At 38.0% G+C, this 26,980-nt stretch overlaps 2 protein-coding genes across 20 annotated transcripts in view; one reads left to right on the top strand and one right to left on the bottom strand.

The window, feature by feature from the left end:
- Nucleotides 1–661: 661 nt before the first annotated feature.
- LOC145992404 (uncharacterized) lies at nt 662–3,524 on the bottom strand. Its single transcript, XM_083128786.1, has one exon. The coding sequence runs from the start codon at nt 3,214–3,216 to the stop codon at nt 940–942; it is 2,277 nt and encodes a 758-aa protein (XP_082984912.1). The 5' UTR covers nt 3,217–3,524; the 3' UTR covers nt 662–939.
- Nucleotides 3,525–10,416: 6,892 nt separating this feature from the next.
- LOC145992025 (uncharacterized) overlaps nt 10,417–26,980 on the top strand; it is a 276,188-nt gene continuing 259,624 nt past the window's right edge. For all 19 annotated transcript variants that reach the window (XM_083128052.1, XM_083128059.1, XM_083128068.1 and 16 more), the window contains exons 1-2: nt 10,417–10,771; nt 25,074–25,235. In XM_083128052.1, coding sequence (XP_082984178.1) covers nt 10,619–10,771; nt 25,074–25,235 — 315 coding nt within the window. In that variant the 5' untranslated portion in view covers nt 10,417–10,618. The remainder of the gene's footprint in view (nt 10,772–25,073; nt 25,236–26,980) is intronic.

Raw genomic sequence — 26,980 nt, 5'->3', positions numbered from 1 at the left:
TAGGTGTACTAATATAAATAAGGTAGGGACCAGCGGCGTAGTGCCCACGTAAGGCTTGTAAGTCCACCTTACAAGTTGAAATTATTGAAGAAAACTTATTTCATTCCCATATTTATCGCTTGAACACACACAGAAATATCAGACAGTAAGTAGAACTTTTAACGAAATATTTGAGGACTTGTTTTGATTCGAGTTGTTTCTCTGTAAGGCTTCTTCAGAGGACTTACGTGTAGGTGAATGGAAGAAATGATTTGGACTCACCCATGGCGGGTGTGTTTGCTTACCAATGACAGGGCACCCCGATTCTGAGCCAGGTGTAAGGCGCATTACCAGTGGGTGATAACTGGCGAGAATATCTGTCCCCAGGCAGGCGAAGCTTACGTTGGCATAGTTGCCGCTGTGTATGACTCATATGCTTGCCACGGTCGGAAGAGAACAAGGAAATTCGACTCCCGTGTTTTTTCAACAATGCTTGACGGGAGGTGTAACAAAACGGGTGTCATTTTTAATGTGTAAACTAACTATTAAGTTCACAAACGAGATGGTTTAATGTTGGATATTACCTCCATTAGAAGCAGCGAAGTTAACAATAAAAGAGGAATGTCTGGCAATCCTAGATCCGGCAGCGCTCGCAAAGTTTGGCGCGTGCATTAGGGTGCCAAGGAAAAACGAAGTTTAAAAATTTTAAAGTCTTACCCCTCAAAAATGTTCCTTTTGGCATAGTAATTATCTACCAAAAATATTAGGACATAAAAATTATATTTACCACTTCCTCAAAGCATTTGAAATTTATTACATTAACTAATTTTAGGGAAATTTATTTACATGACAAAAACGTGTGAAAACTAGTTATTAATAGCCATAAATGTAGTATTTCTGAAGCAAAAAGTACTGTAAAGAGTCAGTAAGTGAATTACAAAACTTTTTGTAGCCATCAACTCAATGTTCAATGGAACTTGTTGCAGTTACACTTTCTACGAGTTTCGACTTCTTAGGTTCGGGAAATTCACGCCGGTGCTTTTCCACAACCTGCAGTAGAAATTGTTTCTGTTCCTCCTGATTTGTTAGTATAGGATTGAATTCCTGAATTAGTGAAATTCCACGCTCTGCAGCGTCATTCACCACCTTAAGTGATTTAACTCTGACTTGAGCAACCAAATAGCTATTAAGTGATGTCCACTTGGATGGATGCTCTCGAAGAAAGTCCTGCGATATATCAAGTGCAACAAAAATATGTCTTGTGTTCACAGTAACGAAATCAGATAATCGCTTTGAAGAAATGTCACAATTGTCAATGTCAAGGTTGATTCTCTTAGCAGGTTCGTTTTTTTCATCTCGTGAAAGAGCACTGACCATCAGAATTTTGTTCTCCACTGACACATTATCATCAAAGAATGCCAAACCTACTAGGTGTTCGCTTAAATACCAAAGTTGATGCAGGAAACTTTTCAGTGCTGCATTAGCTACAGCTTTATTTGTAATCCGGTATTCAACTAATTTTTGCAACAGTTCCAGATCTTGTTGTGGAGCAGAAGCTGCACAAGGACAAGTAAACCACACCTTCAAATATATGGACACAACGAACAGATTAAACTGCCGAAGTTGGGAAAGTTCACGGGTTGTAAGGTGAAATTGTGAGCGAAACAGGTAGATCTTAAAACAATAAATGAGTTTTGCCATCCATCTTGCATGATGGTAGGCACCTGGCGCATTAATATTAGCAGCACTAGATAGGTCGCCTAGGAAAAGAATTGCTAAATTCAACAATTCTTTGTAATCGTCTCTGGGTTGATGTATGTGCAACTGGTTTTTCAAAAAAGTCAAAATGTCATCTTTAATCGGATTCAATTTTACAGTTAGCTCTATATCACTAATACTGCTTTCATAGGCCTCTACATTGATAATGTTCCACACCGATGAAAATCTCTGAAACAGTTTTATTTGCGGACCTCCACCGGTCTCAAATAATGTTTCAAATACTCTTGCAATGATAAGTTCATGAATATGATGTCTGCATGCCAAAGATAACAATTTTTTATTCATCTTCTGCTCAAGCAATACACATGCGCCACTTTTGCTCCCTGTATTACTTGCAGTAGTATCGAATGACATACTACAAACAGAATCAGTCAAGTTCCAATCTCTTAGTGCGTTATACACTGCGAATGCCTGCGCTTCACCAGTACCATTTTGTAATGATGGGACAGCTAGCAATTTCATTAAACCACATCCAGAGACAAGCACTGCAATTCTGTCTACAGATTTAGCAGAACCCCCACACTGAGGAATTTCCAAAGAGGGTAATAGCTTGGTATCCCAGTGAACAGTCAATAGTGTGTCTGGTGAGAAAGTCTTTTTGATTTGAGTAGCAATGTTCTCTCTGTTTCGTCTTCGAAACTGTCTACAGGATTCTTTATTTAAAGTTAGTTCAGCAGGATTGTGACCTAGAGATTTTGCAGCAGCAGCCAAAATATAGGTAGCATTTCTGTCGCTTACCTTTGTACGATCCAGAGCAGCGCCCAGCTCTGGAGTAAAGAAATTAGTCACGCGTTGCTTTTTAGAATGTGAGACATCTTCAGCTGAAGCACTAAAAACTGGTACCATATCATCTGATGAACTATCGTTTTCAGTCTCACTGCTGCCACTAAGCACTTCAACATCAGTTGTCACCAACTCCTTCTTTCTCTGCTCTTCTTTGCGCTTTCTTAAATCTTGTAAAGATTCTTGCTTATGACGCCGTTCTTCCTGTCTGGCTAACTTTATGTCAACCGGCCCCATACTTCCCCTCCTTCCTTTTTCTCGCTGTGCTTCCAAGAACATTTTGTCTTCCTTGATCTTTATGAGACTCATGGCATCAGCATGGGCAACATCAAACAAATCATCCAAAGCTTCTGTAAATGCTTCTTCTTTATGTTTCTGTGTATCACTTTTTCGACTGGCATTTTTCTGTAATGTTTGCCATTGTCCATATAAATTTTTAATTTTCACAATGATATTGTATTCTTGACGAGTAGGTATTCTCGCCTTTTCCCACAATTCTAGAAGCTCCATCGTTGTCCTCCTAGCACTTTCTTGAATGGTCTGCTTTTCATTTGTGTGAGAATGAAAGAATCTTGCTAAAATTTGTCTATTTGATGGCAATTTGCATCCTGTAATTAAATCTATAGTGCCACCAATCAACCAAATTCCACGGTCTTTTCCAATTTGTGAAGTCATGGCAGCTATCTACCTGAAAGCAAAAACGCACCTAATTATTGCATTTATAATTTGTAACAGCGTATAAATATGTTAAAAATATAGATCCTGATTATAAATTCAAAACGTGTTCAAAAATTTTAAATATTCTCTCATTCACTAAATAAGTGATATTTTTTTAGGGTTAGTTTTCTTTCATAATTCATTTCAAAAGTAACTTATCCAAATATACATATTGCGTAGTTAATTAGTTATGATCGAACATAAAACAAAGGTAACTTTATCAATATCCTTTACAAATATTGTTTAAATAAAACAAAAAATTGTGTAAGATTTGTTCATTTCTATTGTCTTTACCTTCTAAAATGTCCTTATCTTCTAAAAAGTCTTTATACTCTTTATCTTCTAAAATGTCCTCATCTTCAAAAAAGTCTTCATACTCTTTATCTTTTAAAATGTTTATCTTCTAAAATGTCTTGGTGCTTTATCTTCTAAAATTATCAAATCATTGGAAATAAAACCTAAAACAAAAACGTGATTGTGGACGGTAGCCATTTTGAAAGCACTGTGCTGCCATTTCAGAGAAGAGAAACTTTGATAATTTATTAAAAACATAAAATTGGATATTTTAATTATTGAACTGTATCATATAGAAACTTTTGAACTATATTTAAAAAATCACAAGCAGTTCCCTCTTTTCGTCAAATTTCATTTACAGCACTTTTTCTGGTAATAATTATAAAGTTCAATGCTTTTGAGGGACCTGTAAATATTAAAAAATTTTGAAGAAAAAGGCATTTATCTTATTTTTAGGTCAAAAGGAAAAAATTTAGGGGGTAAGACTCACAAAAAATATATATTTATTTTTTACCATGCATTTCCTTGGCACCCTAGCGTGCATCCCAGTTGCCCGTAATGTTAAAAACATACGCGCGTAATACTTAGCGTTATGATTTACAGAATTTTTGTTACCTTTTCCTTTCACTAAGTTGCTTGATATGCTTTTCAAAATGTGCGCAAATATCGTAACCATGATAATGAATAATATTCTCGAATGCATTTGCATTTGCAAATTGTATTCTATGCATTTCCCACAATAAGAATAAAAATATGACATGACCTTTCCAGAAGAAGAGTTTGTGTCCTAAACTAAGCTGTATGCAAGATTTTTCAATTGCTACCAGTTGAAAGTTGAGCTACAGGTAATTTATTCTGAAGCCTTATTTCGAGTAAAGAGTGTGTTTGAACTTCATGACTACTTGCGTACTACCCATTTGAATGAAGCTGTTGAACAAGTGTACACACTAACAGAATTGTTCCTCACTGTTCCTGCCTCAAGCTCGTCGGTGGAAAGGTCGTTTTCTGCACTGAAGAGGATTCATACATTTCAACGTAGCACACAGACTCAGGCAAGGAAATCTGACTTGGGACTGATATCCATTGAAAAGGAGCTGCCAAAGACATTGGCCAGAAACTCCCGATTCTACGACGACGTGATTGAGGTGTTCAGACTAAAGGATCGTCGTATCGGGTTACAGTATAAATGAGAATTTTCATTAAGTAATACATATGCTATTATTGTTAACATAGAGTGTGTGCATTTTGTGTTTTAAATTGAGTATGCCCATACATGGCTTAGATTCAAATAGATTCTGTTAGTTAAAATGTTTTTGGGTTTTCTTTATCCAATATTCAGGTCAGGTTTATCTAAGGAAGCCTTACACCTTTCATAAAATCACGCTACGCCACTGGTAGGGACACATGCATTTGTTGGTTTTTGGTGATGGAAATATAACATTAAATTGTAGATATAGTTACCAATTAGCCTTTCTTTGCATAAAGTGTACTTAAAACAAAAAACAAAAACTTTATTATTATTATTATTATTATTATTACAATTTTAATAATCATCCTTCTTTCAGTTCGGCATTTGCTTGACAATATTGTGAATTTGCGGCTGAAGAAAATTCTTTTCCATGAAAAAAGTAAAGAAGAAAAACTAACACTTAATTTAGTTACTAGTTATTTGAAGGATTAACAGAGTTACAGTTACTAATTTCAAAAAGTAACTAGTGTTAATTGGAAATCTTGTCACTTGTTAATGTAATTAATTTGTTACTTCCAAGGACTGGATATCAGCCAAGGCTGCTTAAAGGATTTTTTCTCAGGGAGGCAGTAGTGCTCAGAGTGGGGAGAACGTGGAGTGATGACATCCTACAATTAAGAAAATACTCATAAATCTTCCCCTTCTAGGAGAATTTTTTCGGCATCCCACCACCCACTGCATGTTCTCCATGTTGTCCATACAAACTTCAGCTCACCTTTCCCCAAACTGAGTGAAGCATCCTCCTCAGTGAGGAATATCCACATCGAGCTCTTGGGGTGGGGCAGAGTAAGATTTCTTATCTTGCCCTTCAGTTATAAAAGCTCACATTTTACGTTTTATTATTATTACTATTGTTTTACAAATCAAAGAATTCGAATTCAATTTAATATACCATGGTGTTGAACTTCAGACCTGAGTCCGCTTATCGAACTGCGAACTGAACTCGAATTGCTTCCTTTCCATGAACATCAATCACTTTGCTAATGAACAGATCTTTGTTCTTTGCACTTTCTTTTAGCGATATTATTTTATACATGTGTTACTAGCCTGTCCCCCCCCCCCACACACTTTATCTCCGCACTCGAGGTTCGGTGCACTTCGTACTCGGCTCAGATTTGTCTAGGGGTATCTTTCTTTGTACGACAATGCACGTGGGTTGCTACAAGTCAACATAATTATATAATTAACTACAAGAGACAACGGATAACCTTTTTGCGAAACCTTATTCCTATAGGGGATAAATTACCTTGTCCAGCATTTGTGAAATTATAAATGGAAATTTTGAGTATTTTCTAGTTTAATTAACATAAAATTTGACGTATCCGAACGTTCATTTCTCTAATTATCGGGCCAAAACTCTAATTTTGAAGTTGGAAATCCCTATTGTTTGTACCTGGATGCTTTACATTTCATGAATTACATCGGGAGTACGCTTGTCACAAGGTAGACTCGCGTTACTCCAAGAAATGTCTTAACAGATGTGAGGTTGCCCGACGTGTACATTTCTCAACACTCCATGGTGACAAGGCACTAGGCTGCACGGCGCACCGTAATTACTTCAAAATAACATCCAATACAAACTACCTTTTTACCTGTAAACTGGACACCAAGGCACTAGCTTGCCAGGCAATCCAATCTCTTACAGCATCCGTTTTAGGAGACCTGTCCTCCGGTCCTAGATGACCAAAGCAAAAACAGCCTCTCCCTTCCAAATCTCAGTTCCAACAGCCGACCTACCCCACTCTCATCTGGGAATTTATATATGTTTGGTTGGCGTCTGTTGCCAACGGCCCTTCTTTCAAAATTTTTAATCTTTAACAGCTAAACTGCCCACCTTTCTTTTGAACGTTCGAAACACGAAGAAAGAGCAGAGAGCTACATGGTATTTCTACATGGAATAATACGAACCTAAAAATGCATAATAAATTGATTTACACTAATCACACATATATATGTTTATACACTTGATTACCCAATTAATTAACATATTAATAAATATTTCAATAAGGAAAAAAACACTGCTGCCCTGACACGGGGGAGGGTAACAGATGCCTCTTAATTTTCAGTCTTTTGTGGCACCCCTCGATCATGTTTTTAAGCTACAATTTCACAATTCGAATTACATGAAGTTTTTCCAGATATCTCAAGGGAGCAAGTGCTCCCGGCCTAATTTTCTGCGGGAAATCATCCAAACCTGAAATGTCTACCCAAGAAAATTTTGAGGTAATACTAATGATCACCATCAAACGCAAGCAAAGAAATTAGAAATTCCTAGAACAAACACATCTTACCGACTTCTATTGTAGACCCAGGACTCTTTATGTTTTAATTTTTCCAAAATTGTTGTTTTTCTGTAAATTGTTTTAAGAATGAAACAACTCCAGAAGTAGTAAGTCCAAAGAACTCAATCTTTAGTCACTTATAAGGCAAAGGACTGGAGAATGGCTAGAGAGTAACTATGAGAAATATTGATATATTGAAGACGGAACTTCCTGCTGGAAATTTATGAAGAAAATATAGTAGAGATTTCTGATAAAAGCAAGAATTGTCGTCAACTAATGTTGTACAAAATTGATTATCTGTAAGTATCTTCAATAGGTTGGTTTCATGTGACGTCAGGATGCGCACAATCGCCATGTTTGCACAGCCAATTTTATTTGTCGTTTGCAAGGAAAAATCCACCACGTAGCGTTCGTTACATCTGCACCAACTACACTTTTATCTTAAATCAGGAATGTCTGTGTTAGTATCTTCTGTCCGCCGCTTGAATTCCGTATGCTTACAAGAACTGGCCTCAATCATGGCTGCTTGAAGTCATAATTTAACAGTTTGTGACATAGGTGAAACACGCCTATTATCTTGTAGTCAACGCAGCAGTTGCTTCAAACATAATTGTATTATTCTCACTTGCTCTGTTTGGTGTATGAACTAACCACACGATTGTTTTTATTTTTTGTTAATATTTTGGATTATTTTGAACTTTTACTACTTTCCATTGCTGATACACTCCTTTTTTTCTGATAAGAGTATCTAACTGATCTCATAAAAATCAATAACAGTGCTGCACACCTACGAATTTTGTCTAAATTCCACTAATCAACCTGACGTCATCTTTCATCAGTAAATACCCTGATCGACAAACCTGTATGTACTTATCTTGATTATGCGCGTAGATCTGGCAACATGGCACTCAGTTGCCATGACAAATGGTGCTGCCATCTGTTATCTAAAAATGACCTCAAAATCACCTTTAGTACGGCGTACGGCCTTAAGTAGAACATGTAACCAGTGACGTTACACGTAGTGATTTGTGGGAGGGGGTCGCTATGTTCCCCTTTGTGGTCCTGCAATTTTATATAATCCCAGATATTCAGCAGTTAGTGTCGCTTATTTAAAAAATTGATTTAAGAAACAGAAAGGTAGTTCCCAGTAACGTATGATATGACGGCGTCTGCGATAATAAGCATTGGTGTGTTTCTTTAAGCCGACTTGAAGTTTTCTGACCTATGGGCCCGCCGAACGGGGCTTCAAAAAAGAGCATCGATCAGATACTTGACGTGCCCCAGGCAGTGTTGCCACATGAAGTGAAATTTCCCTTTTTTAAGGGAAATGTGGAGCTAATTTTAAATGAAAAAGGAAAAGGGAAATTCGATGAAAAATATCGAATTTTCAGGGAAATTTTAAGCCAGACTCAAAATTAATTAAGGACCGAGTCTGCTGCCGCGCACGTGTCAGAAGTAAGAATAAGCGTCAAATTTGCTCCTGCCACGTAATTCGTCTGCTAAGAGGATGTTACAAGTCTTAAGAACAGATGAAGACGATAAAAATGCAAGTTCGTGATTAGTGTGAACAAATGTACAGGTAATTTAGAACTTTTTTCTTTAGAAAGCATTTAGCAATATTATTTTAATGCTAACAGAACCTAACGTAACTACGAGAGAATTTAGGTTTATTATTAGAAGACTGCTAAGGGACCTAATCTTAAAACATTTTTGTGAAAGTAATCGCTACAACTTCACAGTATGTGTTACAGACGTAATTGCATACATAGCATGATGAAATCACGATAAAACAAAGACCGAGTCTGCTGCCACGCGCATCTCTTTTGAGATTCCAGCAGAAAAAGAACGTGGCAGCAAACACTGCCTTATATTAAACATTATAAGAGATCCCAGTTTTGAAAATAAGAACTTTTTTCATTATTTTTTTTGTCGTATACTCTGTTCTGAGAGGAAGGGTGGAATTTGGGTTGATCCACATCTGGCTACCATGCATATGTCCCGGCTTTGGGAGTGGGAGTCTGAGGGTATTATTTATGTAAAGCTTTCCGCGGTTCTCTGAATGTTTCCTCAAACACTACACGTGCAAACCATAAAGTTCTCTTTGTCGCAAACTATCTTTACTTCAGTCTTCAATGGATACTGGGTTATTCGTCGTGTGCGAGTGTTTGGTGGAAAGCTATGCCCGTTTTGGACGATGGAAGAACAAGGGAAGCAAAGGAAACGATCTGCAAATCCAGAATATATTAGAAAACGTTGTGGAGAATTATCGGAAGATGAAAAAACACCGCGGAAACAAGTTAAAAAAGTCCGTGCGGAGAGGCAAGAAGTGACCAACAATACTTCTCAGACTCAATGGATAAAATTTTAATAAAAAAGACTTGCTGTGTTTTAGAAGTTTCCACCTAATATGTGAAATTTACCAGAATAGAACATTTGCTCACGTATGTATTATATTCTTTTTTACAATAAAACGTGTATACCCATACGCCGAACTTAAAAATTTTGATGGGAGGCAAAAATGTATTTTTCCACACAAACTCTTCATATCTGCGCCTTACTAGAACCACAGACAAATTTGTCTGTGCTAGAACAGCATTTTGTGTAGAACATTTTTAATTTTCATCTGATGGTGTGATGAAGACAAGGGGCATTGGCCCCCTAAATTCAATCTCTGTATGTTTTGCTTTTTACTGATGGAAATCTTCAGTTGCCAACTTTAACATAGTTGTAGCATATGGTTGTAGCTTTCATCTCAAGACGAAAAAAAATGGCTTGGTTTTGCAATAAAATCTAAATCTTCCAAAAAAGCATTTAAAAGTTATTGATTTTATTGTTTATTAATTTGGTTTGTTTTACTTCGCTGAAATGATGAAATTTATGAATGGACACTCATAAACAGCCATGCCCAGGCCGGGATTCGAACCCTGGACCCCTGGCGTCGTAGCATTTACACAAACATGGGTCAACGATAATATTTAATTATTATTATTAATAATAATAATTCTTTAGATGAAGGAAAAAATGGACGAAAAAGGGAAATTTTACCATTTGCAAAGGGAAATTGTGCCTACAGATTGTGGCAACACTGGCCCCAGGGCATATTTTCTTGGTTGTATTTAGTAATTTGTCCCGTTTGGAGAAACGAAAGTCACAAATTACTGGAGATAAATAAATTTTTATTTAGAAGACAATCTAGATAAAACATATTTCTAACATAAAGTAAATTGAGAGAAATGAGAAATAAAATCTAACCAAGATAAGTGATACAGATATAATTTGTTTCATGTTACTGTACAGGTGGTCGAATTATTCAGTCTGCAAAGGACGCTCGATTTCTTCTTTACTTTCCGTTGTTACACGCCAACGTTACGCACCGCAAGTCCAAATATATTGCTATAAATCTCCTGTGTGCAAGTTATTGCGCTCCCAATAGTTTATATCTGTACAAGGATCTCCAAAAATTGTGATTTGAATTAAATTGACAACATAACAGTCCATCTAATGCGATGTTTAAGTCGAACCATTGAGGACTATAATGGAGAGAGGAAATATTGGAGTGGATAATCTAGAGAACTTGTGTCGTTTCTGCTTGAGTACATTGTATGATGGTACTAAACTTGATATATTTAATGCCGAAAGCTACTCCACAAACATTGTACAGAAGATACTAAGCTGTTTGTCTCTTATTGTAAGTATAACTTGGCATATTTTGTTTAATGTTTTATTCCTGTTTGAGTAACTTTTTAGGGCAAAATTTTCGTATCCCCAAAACGTATTTCTTCAATTTTACAGGAGAAAGTACGGTACTATTATCGTATGGGTGAAACACCTACGAATCATATATTTCGGACTTCTTTACATTGCTAACGTGTTGCGGAACATTTCTTAAGGCGAAATAATGCATTTCTAACTAAGATAATGTTTATTTTCTCTATTTACGAGTACTTACTGTTACTTGTTTCGAATCTGTAAAACATTATGGCCGTGATAGCATACTGGTTTAGGGGGCGTTCTGAGAGTGTTTTGTCGATTTATGCAGTGGTGCAACCTCGTTCACCGGAAAATATCTACTTTCGTGCCCCTATTTGAAATTATGCTAATACGTCGCATTTACGTGTAGAACTTGTAAAATAACCTTACGTTTTACCACGTTCATTGTCCATACACAGCAATTCGGAACCATCTTTCTTTCGCAATTCGTTAATGCTCTTCCTTTACGCACAACACTCTTGCAACCTTGAATATTGACGTCAGACGAGGAATGCCTAGGTTAGGCCTGTAAGGTTAGGTTCCATTAGCATAAATACAAAGAAAAAATAATATTTTCGCGGGTCGGGTACCCTATTCTACACCCTCGAATTTTGAAATTTTTTTCTTTCATTATGAAGGTTATGTGATCCTATTTGTGAATAAAAAAAATTGGAGCGCGGAAAGAAGTATTTACGACTGTTCAGCCGTTTAAAGTTGAAATTTTGTCGTTTGAAATGGTTCGCAATTATTTCCAATTTCTAGATCGTGATACTAACATGACACCAAATTTTAACTATCGATCTCAACCTAACTGAACTAACCTATCCACGTGCCAATGGTTCGTGGGGCTAGCGCCAATGGTTCGTGGGGCTAGCGCCAATGGTTCGTGGGCCTAGTGTCAATGGTTCGTGGGGCTAGCGCCAATGGTTCGTGGGGCTAGCGCCAATGGTTCGTGGGGCTAGCACCAATGGTTCGTGGGGCTAGCGCCAATGGTTCGTGAGGCTAGCGCCAATGGTTCGTGAGGCTAGCGCCAATGGTTCGTGGGCCTAGCGCCAATGGTTCGTGGGGCAGCAGACCATCTCCCTGTAAGTCAAGTACAATGTCCCGTATGTCTCGTCGAACAAAGCCCTCTATGTCCTTCATCCGTTGAACGTGTGTCGATCTCATATTTAGTCCTTTTGTATTAATTCAATGTCACACGAATCAATTCCAATGTCTAAAGTCGCACAAAACAATTGCAATGTCTCAAATATCCAATCCGCCAATAAATTACATAAATAATATATTGAAATCGCAAATTATCCCATTGCACAAGTCATTCATAACAAGAAGAAATTGCAAATTATCCCATTGCACAAGTCAAAGATAAGAAGAAAAAGAAACTGTTCAGACGTGCGCCTGTGACATGAATCCAAGATGCGCCATGATGAAATCCCTGCAAAACCGTTTCGACGTTACATAAGGAATCTAAATATTGAAAAACGTAAGTTTCCTAGCACGTAGATCTAAAAAAATTACTTTCCGCGCTATTTAGAAACATCGTTTCTTATGAAGAACTAATTTTCGTAACGAGAATATTTGAAATGTGCGAAAAATCGAGGGTGTAGAAAAGGTACCCGAGCCATTTTCGCTAAGAGACGCGTTACCTTTGTATTGCCTAACATGAAAAAGGTCTCTCCTGTGACGTCAGAACACAATGTTGCTAGAGTGTTGTGCGATAAGTGACACCCATTCGGGTCGGAACCATCTTTCTTTCGAAATTTGTTAATGCTCTTCCTTTACGCACAACCATCTTGCAACCTTGAATATTGACGTCAGACGAGGAATGCCTACGTGGTTAGGTTAGGCCTGTTGGGTTAGGTTCCATTAGCATAGATACAAAGAAAAATTATTATTTTCGCTAAGAGACGCGTTAGCTTGTATTGCCTAACATGAAAAAGATCTTTCCTGTGACGTCAGAACACAATGTTGCTACAGTGTTGTGCGATAAGTGACACCCATTCGGGTCGGAACCATCTTTCTTTCGTAATTCGTTAATTCTCTTCCTTTACGCACAACAATCTTGCAACCTTGAATATTGACGTCAGACGAGGAATGCCTACGTGGTTAAGTTAGGCCTGTTAGGTTAGGTTCCATTAGCATAAATACAAAGAAAAATTGTAAAAACAGCTCTCTCCTGTGACGTCCGAACACAATGTTGCTACAATGTTGTGCGATAAGTGACACCAATTCGGGGAAAAATGGCTTGTTCCGAACTCGACAGGTGGTTCTAGTGAAAACACGGCGAGGCTGAAATTCTGGCTACGGGGTTGCATCGTCTTAACACACGGAACATTGCACTCTCATGCAAAAAGCAAATGGCGGGAGCAGAAACAGCGTGTCGGACAGAGATTTTTCGCAGAAAACAAAACGCATTCACATTAAAATGGATCAAATATACATTCAGGAACTTCCAAAACGCTCAAGAAAATGATTTCCGTAAGTACTTTCTCCTGTAAATTTGAAGGAAATTTGAAGGAATCCGTTTTACCCATACGATAATGTTACCGAAAGTACTTACCGAAATGGCTTTATTTATATTTTAGGAAGGTCAAGGAAGTTTGTTTTCACCTCGTTGAAAATTTTTTGCCGGTAAATCATGTAATTTTTCGACATTAATGTCACTCCGATGCACGAAAGCTGTTCCCTTGATGTCCGTCTACTACGTGAACCAAATATTTGCGAGCGTTTCATGACGTAACTACCGGTCAGTGTTTCCAAATACGCGGTTTTGTAACTGTGTAACAGTTCTAGAACGTAAATAAACGTGAGTTACTGTTCATCATTTCTGATTACGAACTTGCGAAAACATGACGTGCACAGGATCAGTGGCGTGCTAAATGTGAGGTTGATGGGGGTTATAACTCCCCCATTCGCCCAGTATCTCTAAGGCTATTTATGAATGGTTCGTGGGGCTATCCGTAAATGGTTCATGGGGCTATTTATGAATGGTTCGTGGAGCTATCCGTGAATGGTTCGTGGGGCTATCCGTGAATGGTTCGTGGGGCTATTTATGAATGGTTCGTGGGGCTATCCGTGAATGGTTCGTGGGGCTATTTATGAATGGTTCGTGGGGATATCCGTGAATGGTTTGTGGGGCTATTTATGAATGGTTCGTGGGGCTATCCGTGCATGGTTCGTGGGGTTTTCGAACCCGAAAAAAAATTAATTTTGAAAAACAAATTTAACTATGTTTCCTAACCTAACAGAACCTAACCTTGCTGTGCATGGTTCGTGGGGCTATTTATGAATGGTTCGTGGGTCTATCCGTGCATGGTTCGTGGAGTTTTTGAACCTGGAAAAAATACAAAATCAGTAACACGAAAGTAGGTATTTTTCTATGAAGAAGGGTGCAACACTGCAACACTGGACTACTCTAGTCAAGATTTCTCCGCCATATCGCGTGTAACGCAAGCAAAAGCGAACAAAATAAAAATACTCGATATTTCGAAAATTGAGATTATTTGCCTGCAAAAAACGAAACGCAAAATAGAAGAAACCTTACGAATGCAGAATATGTAAGTATCAATGTGAAAAATACGAAAATAAGGGAATTAGAGACGTTTGGTGGTTACCGAAATTTTAATCTTTTTAGTATGTAGCCCTGGAAATAATTTTTGGCTGTCGAGGAAAGAAACCCTTATCTAAAAACCTTACCTAAAACTTTAAAAAGGGGTGTAAAAAGCCCCTTGAGAAAGGTTAAAAGTGCAAGGCTGTAATGAAACATGCACGGGGCAAACACAACACATTAAAAAATGTAAGGATAGCTATAACAAGAGAGGAACGAATTAACGGTACTACTTTACTATACCGGAGACACCTATCAATGATTTATTTCGCAATTTTTTACATTGCTAACGTACTATTCTGCATTGCGGAACATTTCTTTAGGTGAAATAATGAATGTCTAACGAAAATAATGTCTATTTCTTACATCAACGAGTACTTACTGTTGTTCCTTATTTCCAACAAACCATCCACGGGTAGCCACAAAAACCATTGACGTTAGCCCAAAAATTCACGATAGCCCCACGAACCATCACGGGGACGAGGTATGCCTACTAGGTTAGGTTAGGCCTGTTAGGTTAGGTTCCATTTGCACTCCTTTCGTTCAATGTAGCATATACAGACAATACGAGAGCGTATTGTGCTCTCGTGCAGATAGCAAATGATGGCAGCAGCAATAGCGTGTTGGAAATATATTTTCGTAGAAAACCACATGCATTCGCATTAAAATGGATCAAAACTACATTCCCGAACATCAACAACGCTACAGAAAATGATTTGCGTAAGTACTTTCTCGTGTAAATTTGAAGAAATCCGTCTCTGGTATAGTAAAGTGTTACCATGGGTTATAAGCGAATAATTAGCAATTTTATGAGATATGATAATTATGACATCACGCATTAGGAATGCCTGCTTTGTTGGGTTAGGCCTGTTAAGTTTGGTTCTCTTCTCATAAGTATCATTGAAGTGAACATCGCGAGTGGAAACTGCTGAGACATGTTTGTCATGTTCTACAATATTTCAAATTTACGATTTTTTAAATAGAGAGCCTGCATTCACATTCTTGAGTTGCCAAGAACAAGAAATGTGTTATCCTTTTGGTCCCCTTGTGTACAGTTGTAAACATTAACTTTTCTACCGTGTGAAATAATGTTTGCAGGGTATCTACTCCATCCAATGCCATTGTCTGCTTTTGTAGACATTATTCTTTTCAAATAAGTGCTACCCAATGCCATCTGTTAGAATCCAAGATTATTACAGCTCACTAGAGCAGCATAGACCTGTCATCAAAAGCAGCTTAGTGCATATTATATTTATGGATTTTAATTTGAAATCACTACATATACTGGTTCATTTTCATGTTGTGTATGTAATGAAAGTCTGAGGATATTGTTAGAATAACTGTACGTTTCTATAATTGATAGTAGAGACAGAATTTATTGTTGAGTTATGGTGTCTACAAATATACACATTTGTACTCAGAGCTGTTGAATGCAGCATACTTAGCACTGTACTGCATTGCAGATCTCATTTATTAGTACTTGCCCCAGGTAGCTCGTTTTGTTCATTGTGAACAAATTTTGTTGTTTGTAATCATTTTTTTGATTATATTGTTGTAAATGTGTCACATTGTTATTATTGTTCAACTAGCTGATTACCTGGCATTGCCCGGGTATTTATTTATCCCAATCTTCTATTAGACAGGAAAATAATTAATTCTAAGTATAGTGTAAAATATAAGAAATGTTATTTCATCCTGAATGTCACCAATTAGCTTAGCGACTCTGAAAACTATGGATTCGACACTAATGTAGGTCATTATTTCTCACCCCCCATGCTTATAGGTGATGATCTTGGAGTTGAAGGGCATTGGGAGTGTCACTATTCATCTTAGCGACCCCGTAAACTATGAATTCCACACTAATATCAGTCGTTTAACATGTCACCCTGTTTCCCCCCAACCAATAGGAGTGCCTTGGAGTTGAATGGCATTGAGAGTGTCACTATTCATGTTAGCGACCCCGTCATCTATGGATTCCACACTAATATCTGTAGTTTTCGCAACACAAACTCATATCAGCCTGAATATTAGACAACACGAGAAGCACTATAGTTTCCATGGATACAATGAAAATAAAGTTGAATGATATTTCATATTCATATGTTGCATTTATATACATAAAAATAATAATAATTTTGAATGATAAACCTTAATTCGGGACCGAAAGGGTTAATTGTAGCAAACGTTACTTTTTTAAAATTTACCCTTTTTTTCATGGGGATGGTAATTATGCTTTATCTTTCGATATCCGCAGTTGATATATTGTGTGTATGATGAAGATTTCTTCAAATAAGTGGCGAAAGTCATCCGGGATGCAAAGAATTATATTATTATTTATTATCTCAATAGGGTTACAATTAAACCATACAACATTTCATTTACAACAATATTAATACAAATAATGACTTGATGCCCTATGTGGTAAAAAGAAATATACAAATGCTACATCTAAGGAAAATGAGATGAATTTACATGAGTATACAGTATAAAGTGTTCTATAGTAGCAATGAAATAATGGAAGTTTGAGAGTTATACACATTTAGAAAAAATGAAAATGTAAGGGTGTGTGGGTTTTGGTATGAGTGTGTATGAAATTAATGTTCGAAGCACATGGATGAAAATTTTAAAACATGTGTGTGGTGGGCATGTTGGTGGTGTAAGGGGGGGGGGGGTTAAGCATTGAAAATAATATTACTGGAGTTAGAATTTATAGGCATGTGAATGTAGACAACAGAACTGAGCTTTGCTGGTACTGAGTTGACCTTCGTTGGGAGTGAATTCCAGGTTATCCCTGCTAGACACGAGAAGGACTTCTGGCCAAATCTGGTTTTGTTAGGTTTGAGGATTACTAGGTCTCTATGTAAGGACTATCTGGTGTTTCGGGTGCTGAACTCAGAGCGGAGCCTAATCCTATTATGCAATGGAGATGATTTGTTATGTAAACTATGGAATACCTTATTCAGGTAGATGTAATGTATTCTTGAAGTGACTGTGGGTATGTTGTAAATCTTGCGCAATTGTTGGGAATTATTTTCTTGGGGTTGCATGTGAATAGTTCTTAAGCAACTGTTTTGGGTTCTTTCATTCTTCAGGTGAGTTAAGTTACCGTCGTAAATAAGACTAGCACCATACTCGAATACGGGACAAATAAAGGAAAGGTAGAAATGTCTGCTAAGATTTCTATTGAGATATTGACGAAATTTTCGAAATATGTAAAGATGGTGATAGATTTTACGAATATAGTTATTTATTTGGAGGTTAAAATTTGGCTGGGGGTCTATAATGATTCCTAGATACTTTAAATGATTGCTCAAAGGTACTCTGGCGTCATTAAGGGTAATATCCATCATGTTAGCCGGGATTCCCTCACTGGTGTGAAGCACCATGGCCTTCGCTTTTGCAATGTTTAGCTTCAGGTTGTTGTTGATGCACCAATTTAGTATTTTTGGGAATGAGTTTTCCATTTTCTCCTTTACATTCTGGTACGTTTCTCCAATATGGACAAAAAGGCAGTCATGTGCGTACAGAGTAATCGACAAATCTGAATTTATTAGTGTGATATCGTCAATAAATAGGTTGAATAATTTTGGGGCCAAGTATAGAACCTTGTGGAATGCCTGAGGACACTGACTGCTTGGTGGAAAGTGAACATCCTACTTTCGTTGAGATTTTTCTATTCGCGAGAAAACTTACCATCCAGAGAGTTGTTTGCTATTGAAACCAAATCTGTTCTTTAATTTTTCTATTAGCAACTTGTGATCAATGGTATCGATGGCATTGCATACGTCCAGGGAAATTAATCCAACTAGGGGACTACTTTTTTTGTCCAGTGTCTCACACCATTCATTAATTAGACTAAGTAATAATAATTCCGAGGATACATCCTTCCTGAATTCATAATGTTGATCAGACATCAGATTGTTGACTTCCAGGAAAGTTGTCAGTTGCTTCTCTATTACTTTTTCCATAACTTGGATTAATATTGAGGTTAAGGAAATTGGCCTATAGTTACACGCTAGGGTAGAAGATCCAGATTTGTGAATTGGAGTTATGGAGTGCTTCCAGCTTGTTGGAAATTGGCCACGTTTGAAGGACGTGTTTATTATGTCGTCGAGGTGCTCCGCTATAAGTGGGACCAACACCACCAGAACAGTGTTCGGAATGCCATCCGAACCTCCAGCCTTTTTTACATTTAATTTATTAAGAATTGCCAAAACTTCATTGATCGTAACAGATTTTAATGTGAACTCATCAATTTGTTGGACAACAACTGAATTGGGGCCTTTTCTTAGAATATTTATGTTCGAATTGCTAGGATTATCGTGCGCCGATGCTTTGCAGATATTAGAAAAATGAATATTTAAATAATGAGCTATGTCGGAGGGGCTCGTTAGGAGGACATTGTCGACTGGTAAATGATTAATTGTAGTTTTTGATTATCTACCAGTGATCTCATTGATAACCACCCATTTGCAGTTGTTATTGCTAGTGGTCTGGTTCACCATATCTCTGTAGTAATTTACTTTTGCCTGCCTAGTAATTGTTGTGCAATGATTTCTAAAAGATTTGTATTGCTCCCACGTATAGTCACAGGAAAGATACCGCTTTCTTGAACAAGCGGTTCTTCTCTGATATTAATTTAATAATTTGAGGGGTTATCCAGGGCTTTCTGCTTTCTCTCACCCTGAGAGTTTTCAAGGGAGCATATTCGTCGAGTGCAGTCTAAATGAGAGACTGTAGATGACTGACCTTGTCTACGGTTAAGTCGGGAGATGTACTTGCGTAGAACGGACGAGAGGACGCGAAGGTGAAAAAATTAGGTTTGTATATTTTATGAATTTTTCAGGTAGTAATTAGCTTCCTTGATGTGCACGTTATATTAATTTTGAGTGTGGTGTAAACGAGAAAATGGTCACTCATATCCTCATAGACAGTTCGTGTAACTGTGTGCAAGTGAGGGTTCGAGGAATGAATGTAGTTGATTAACGATTTGGATGTCCACATAATTCTTGTAGGCAGAGTAACGAGTTGTTTGTGTCCTAGGACTGATAATGTTTCCAATAATGTATATGAGTCTGTCATCTTTCAGCAAATTTACGTTCATATCTCCAAGGGGTCATATTTCGAGGATAAAAATATCGCTTATTTGTTGTTTCCGCATGTTAAAATCACTTTCAGGTACCTTCGAACATAGAAAACCCACTCACACCAACCTCTACCTTAATGCCCGTAGGTTCCACCACAAGGCTCGATGTCTTGCGGTTCTCAATTCACTAGCCCACAGAGCAGTAACCATTTTGTACGAAGAAAATCTGTATTCAGAATTCAACTATATTAGAACCATGCTACCATGGATACCACATCAGTAACATCTCAGCGGAAAACAACCCTGGTCAATAGTGTGGCCCTTACAAGGGCTGATTCATCACCACCCGGACAGGCCGAACATGGGGATGTGGTCCCTTCACCGCACAGTTCCCTTGCAAGCAGTGACTCTGTAGAAGAACGTCCCACTACAACAGTTTTACCTTTTATTGGGCACACCTCTAGAAAATTAAGGAGAATTCTCGCAAAGTGCAGAGTAAAGACCTTCCACAGACCACCACTCAAGATCAAGGCTCTTCCTCGCTGAGTCAAGGATAACCTGGATCTCTGGATTCCAGGAGTATACCGTATACCATGTGGTGTGGGACACCATATACCATGTGGTGTGGGACACCATATATAGGCTTGGTTGGTTGGTTGATTTGGTGTTTTAAGTCCACTTTATGCACAGTAAGGCTGATTGGGACTGGACCTACAGTTTAAAGTGGGATCCGAACCACTTGTGCCTCCACCGGGTATTGAACCCGGGACCCCTTGATTACAAGGCGACGACGCTACCACTGCGCCATCGGGGAGGCTCACCATATATAGGCCAAACAGGAAGTACCATTAAACAGCGACATAATGAACATCAGATTATTCCAACCAGGAAAGTCAGAACTTGCAGAACACAGCATCACAGAGAGACACAGGATTTTACTTGCTGACATCAAAATAATAGCCAAATGTGCCGGTTACTGGGACCGACAAGTAAAAGAAGCCATGGCCATTTCACGGGAAAGCACAGGGATGTGGGACTCCCACTGTCACGTTTGGAACCCACTCCTCCATAAAAGCAAAGTTCCAGCCAATAAGAACACCAGGATCCTGAGCGAGCCAATAAGAAGACAGAGTACAAACTCCTCCCCATCATAGTTATATATTTAACCCTACACTGGTCTCGATTTCTATATTTACTGATGATGAGAGCAATGTATGCTCTCGAAACGTTGGAAGCCAACATCGACTGGTAACCCGAGAACTTCTTCGAATCACGTCACCAGGAAAGCTACAATTCCTATTTTCAATTTTTCTGTTAACACATATTTTGGAGTTTTAGTAATTACTTCCTGCATGCTTGCTTGAGAATGTTTTTTCACTTGCACATACTCCTTTATGATTCTTCTCTTGAAGCCAACCATTTGTTTACTGTCATCTTGGTTACAGAGTGGTGCTGGCATCTAAGTCACATATGTGTGGTGCAAAGAGATTTCGTAGTTAGGGTAGGTGAGTCAGGTTTAAGACTCTTAGCATTCCAATAACATTTCTAAAGGCATTCAATATCTCATCCTGTTCATGCTGGTTTGAAGCACTACACCCATTTGTTCCTTGAATAGGAAGTAGTCTGTGGAATGCCTAGTCAATGGAAATCAGTGATATTTGTTTAAGGTACACCCGTGAGCAAAAAGAACTACCCACCAATGAAATTTCAAATTCCAAATCTGCATGATGTGACAAAAAGGCAGAGCAGTATAGGAAACTCCACATGCAAGAAAGTAACATCGAAGTCTTAGTTATGTTATAACAAATATGTAATTGATATACTTGCATTTACTTTTTTTATACGAGGGTTGCTGGAAAAGTTTCTGCAAACTACCACCAACAGTTGCACTAGTGTTCCGCTATTATAAAAATCAGAAGAATAGACCTTTTTTTATGTTTAAATTATCTTTGATTGTTTATTTAAGCCTATTTGTTTATTTTTCACAGCAGTTTGAAGAAGTAGTTTCGTGTGAGAAATGGAAATTTCTCGTGAACACTTTTGGGCAGTTATTTTTTATGATTTCAAATGTAGTTTAACACCGAAACAATGCATCGAGCGACTTCATTTTGCTTTCGGGGATGAAGCACCATCCATTAGGACTGTGTACAATTGGTTTTCCGAATTCCACCTTGGTCGCTCATTTCTCAGTGATGAATTTTGTGAACGTCGTCCATCCACATCTGTTGTTGCCAGTAATGTTGATGCTGTGCGTGAAATGATTGAGAGAGATCGGCATGTGAGATTCAGGCATCTTTGAACATTGATATGAAAGTAATACATACGTTTTTGCATGGTCATCTTTACGTATGGAAACTTTCAAGCCGTTGGATCCCACACAACTTGACCGAAGCTCAAAAACAGGCTTGTGTAAATTGGTGTAAAGAAATGCTCAAAAAATTCAACAGAGGCAAGTCAAATTTGGTGTACTACATCGTTACAGGGACAAAACTTGGATCTATTCATATGAAACTGAAACTAAACAGCAATCCACTCTTTGGGAGTTTCAAAGTGAGCCGAAACCAACAAAAGTTGTTCGTTCGAGGAGCATTGCCAAGAAAATGATTGCTTGTTTCTTTGGTTATACCATAATTTTAGAAAATTGAATGACTGTAAATTCTGAGTGGTAGACAACAATTTGTTTGCCAGAGGTCATAAATGAATTGCATAAAAAAACCCAAATCGTCGCATTATTCTTCACCACAACAACGCCAGTTCTCACTCAGCACACCAAACTGTTGAATTTTTGTCCAGTAAAAATGTCGAATTAGCGACTCATTGTCCGTACTCACCTGATTTATCATTTAATGACTTCTTTTTGTTCCCACACATGAAAAATAAGATGTGTGGTGAGCGATATGTCGCCTGAAGCAGCTGTTGATGCATTCGGAACAATGGTTTCTGAGGTATCAGCTTCAGAGTGGAAAAAATGCTTTCAAAATTGGTTTGAGCGTATGCAAAAGGGTATCGATCTTAAGGATGAATACTTTGAAAAATAATAAATCCATTCCCAGAATTGCACATGTCTTTTTTCATATTGATTGCAGAAACTTTTCCAGCAGCCCTCGTATACACAGAGTTCCTTCAAGTTATTTGCAGAAATAGCAATTTTGATGTGTAAACCAAGAGGAAAAAGTGTGTTATAGTTAAATGTATCAAAGGAAAGTTGTTTAACTATTTTAATGATTCATAAAAAATAAGTAATGTTTTGTAATTTTGTAAATAAAAGGATAAGGAATAAAAAGTCACCAGGACTTCAAAGTACTGGTGATGTTTGTTTTTCATGTATGAGGTTTGCTATACTGCCCCACCTTGGCACATCGTGCATTTTTGGACTTTGAAATTTTCGAGGGTGGGCACTTTTTTCGTTCACATGTGTACATTTTACATCATCTTTTTGTCGATGAATTGGATTTTTCGGAACAGCAGTGTTAATTACTTTCAGAAAGTTTCAAATTTACTTTCACAATTATTTCCACTATTCTGGGATACCTTTTCTTTCTTCTATAGAAAAAAAAAATCCTTGCCGATAGGAAGTGCTGATGCTTGCATAAGGTTCTTGTAACGTTTTTTCGCCTATAACTTGCACTTTTCCTTACTCCGAACAGTGGTAATTACTTCCACTAAGGTTCAAATTTACTGTAATTAGCATTTATACAATACTTGTCTTTCTCCTATGAAACTTTCAAAAAATCATTAGACATTCGGAACTGTTACTTCGGGAAGGTTAAAAATCTGTCTGAGGAAAGGAAAACTGTTACTTTTGATAAGGATGTGCCGAACCATTAAAAAGAGTGTTACAGGCACGGTGACGCAGACAGTCCAACCCTTGCAGCAAATGCTGTGTCCTGTCCGATACGAAGTCAACTTAAATTTACTTCTTCTTGACGAGAGTCACGGTTCAAGGAATGTCGTGCACCAATGCTGGACTTGTTAGGCCATGCTTCACACTGGATCCGACACGACGCGACAAGTCATTTTTGTTGCAAACTGACTCAGGGAAGGTTTAACATGGGGCTCTAATGGGCCACCACACACCGGACGAAACGTTTGACTTGAGTCACCTTGCAACAGCTTGTGACAAAACATTCTGCGCATGTGCGAATCCTTTCTTCTCAGCGCATCACCTGCATGTGACTCATCAATGTATTGTTTGACAGCACATATTATATGTAGGTTTGATGCTGCGGTCAAGGTTAAACATGGAGCTTGTTTACTAAATGTATCGTACGTTGTACAAGAAAAGCAATCTTCAGGCCAATTTGATATTTAATACTGGATTAACAATGTGTTTGCAGTTCACAAATTAAACTTTTTTTTTTTCATGTGTAAACAGGAAATATATTTACAAGGAAATTTACTCTCTTTTGAGAAGAGATAAATTAACATCATAATGAAAAATACAATGTGAAACAAAGCTTCGCAATTGATTACTCATTTCCTCACACAAAAAAAGGGTTTCCAAGGCTTCAATGGCTTTGCTGAAATTTCATGTTTTCATGTATTTGTTAGTGATTATTTTATACAACATATTTAGTTTTTGTACGAACAAAATATCAAAAGTAAATTTTATTTACGTATAAAGTGCCAAAGTGGTAGGGGTATAGAAAGATCCCTGGTAGTAATGAAAATTAACTTTTGTTGCCAGGAATAATTGGCTCCTATGGGGTATCCCTGATCCCCCTCCCCCCCTGTTCACCGTCACCTCATGTATGTATATCAGTCGTGTTACACCCTTCCCAACTTCATTTTTGTTAGCAATTTGTAAAGGTATCTTGTTATGTTGTAAAGTTATCTTGTCATTGAACACTGCCATGGAAGGAAATAAAGTAATCAACACCTCTTTTGCCCTTTCATTCTTGTATGAAGAACACAACAATACTCGTCTTGCCTCGTTGTGTCACTTTGTGTGTTGTAACTCCTTGTGTTGTGTCACGTCATGTCGGTTATTGGTATTTGGCTAGCCTTAGCGGAGGTGAGTATGTTCGCGAATTGACTGTCTTGTCTAAGGCTTCATGCTTTGGACTCCATCTACCTGATGTGTGCAGGTTTGAGTGTCTTGTGGGAAGCTTACCAATTTTTCTCCTGAAATTTTGACCTGAGTATGGGACCGGTGGCCACCCACCATTTTGAGAAAATTGTGGAGCTACGAATGAGTAGCGAGTTGTTGTTATTATTATTATTTGCTGAACAAAGAAATTTGTTATTGCAAACCAAACAATTAAACTTCACAATATCATTTGCAAGACAGATAATTGGACAGTTGGAATACTTTGGGCCAGCAATTTATATTTTTCTTTGTTGGATTTGGGTAATTTTTTTCTGCATATATAACTTTTTCATAATGACAATATCAGCTGATAATAAATGAAATGCTTAAGAAAACAAGCATTTTTTTTTTAATTGAGAACTGTTCTGTTTGCAGCACCAATCAGTGTTAAACACTGAAGAGTCTTATGTTCTAAGGACTCTGCACAAATGTTAATATTTTTTTTCCTTTTATTTCAGGTATCTGAAGATGATAATCTGCCAAATTATATTTGCTTTTCATGTGCAGAAAAGCTGGATAGTTTTCAGGACTTCCGGGACACTTGCCACAAATCGGAGAGTTTCTTGATTAAATTAGTGTCCATGACAAATGTCTCCCTGACCGGAGCAACTAAAGCACAGGTGAGTAATTTTTAATTATTTTAAATCTCAGTAATTGGATTTGACATCTCAAATAAAGATGCAACAGTTAATTGAATATTTGTGTAATTACTAGGGCTGAGCCGATATGACTTTGAACCGATACTCTTTCCGATTCCTACCGATACTTGAAAATTGCAATATTTAAAATTTGTTCAAAATATTGACCAATTCTTCTCCAATTATGTATCTATTTACCAAGAAATTTGCTTTAGAATATTAACATATTACACTAGAATCTTGAAATACATTTGTAATCGCAAAATATAGTTTTCCGTGCAAAATAAAAAGAAAGTTTTTATAATTTTCAAGATAATTAGACTGCGAAAGTGCTCACCTGGTCAGAGAGCTGCATATCGGGCAAATTCACTTACTATGCCTGCATGGCTGGCGAGCGGGCGAGTACAGAGGTTGTTTCCGATCTATGGTGACAAAATTGCACACCTTTTGCAGCACCACCAAGCTTGAAGAGAACGAAGCTGCCAGTTGTGTGGACACGTTAGACCGTTGACTGTGCGTGACAGGTGTGGTCATTGCATATCGGGAAGAATTCCACCGAAAATCAGTGCATATTGGGAGGGCGCTGGTCACCGGGGAGAATCCAGCCACACAGAGAAGTATCGCAAACCGGCTACAAACATCACTGAAGAGTGACCACAAGTTTGGGTTTGGAAAAGCTACGCAAGGGGCTTGTTCATAAGCTCTTGCCAAAACACATCCAGAAACGTCGCACCAACTGTTGAAAGCTTTATGAGCGGCACCTGTCAGGTGAAAAGTGGAAGTTCATTGTTACATTGTACGAGGCATATGTTTATCTTGATGACTGTCACAAGCCACATGCAATTTTTTATCGATTGACAGGTTCGAGGGACTTTAAAAAATGTTCACTGAATGTAAGGAAAGTTTTGGCACAGGTTTCATGATCATTGCTGGATACTTGTACAATGGCAAGCTGACCGTACATTGTGTTGCCAAAAATACGAAGGTTAATTCCGATTATTATCAGGCTAACGTCCTGACACCAGGTTATCGCCATGACATTCCCCATCTCTACGGGAGGGATCAGAATCATGTGTGGGTGCATCAAGACAAGGCGTCAAGTGACACATCTCGCTCAACCCGCCTCCTCCTCCAACAAATGACAGAAGAAACTGGAATTCATGTCATTACTTTCACAGACATTCCAGTGAAGTCACCTGATGCCTCACCGATGGACTTTTGCACCTTCTGCCTACTGAAAGGAGCCTTGTCTCACAAGAGACCCCGCACCATTGAAGGGCTATAGAAAGCCTGTCAGGAGGAGTGGTTGAGGCTGGACATGACTACACTTTGTGCCAGTCTCCTACAGTGGAAACTTCACTGTCGGGCAATTGCCAAGATGCAGGGACACCAAATAGAGCACTCTCGATGGTGGTGACATGGTTTCTCTTAAGGTAGGAGCAGTTTGAAATTGTCACCATAGATCGGAAACAACCTCTGTAAAACTGTAGGCCTGAGTTTTGACCCATCAAGCATCGAAAGCCCACGGGTAACTGGAAGGCCTTGCAAGACGAAACTTGCTTATCTTCAGCGTACGCTCATTCCGGTTTTGCACTGTCTCCAGATGCATGAGTCACGCAGTCACCGTTGCCAACTTTTAGATTCTAAACTGGTCTAGGAGCACTTTAAATGTTCATCAGGTTTATCAATTTGAAATTGCAGACATTTATTCCTTGGTATAAAACATT

This window comes from Lepisma saccharinum, chromosome 9 (assembly GCF_977018435.1).
Source record: "Lepisma saccharinum chromosome 9, izLepSacc3.1, whole genome shotgun sequence".
Taxonomy (NCBI): Eukaryota; Metazoa; Arthropoda; class Insecta; order Zygentoma; family Lepismatidae; genus Lepisma; species Lepisma saccharinum.
This window is presented reverse-complemented; position numbering and strand designations above follow the sequence as displayed.

What these genes read in the sequence shown, in the direction of transcription:
- LOC145992404 (XM_083128786.1), bottom strand. Translation starts at nt 3,216, where the DNA reads ATGACTTCACAAATTGGAAAAGACCGTGGAATTTGGTTGATTGGTGGC.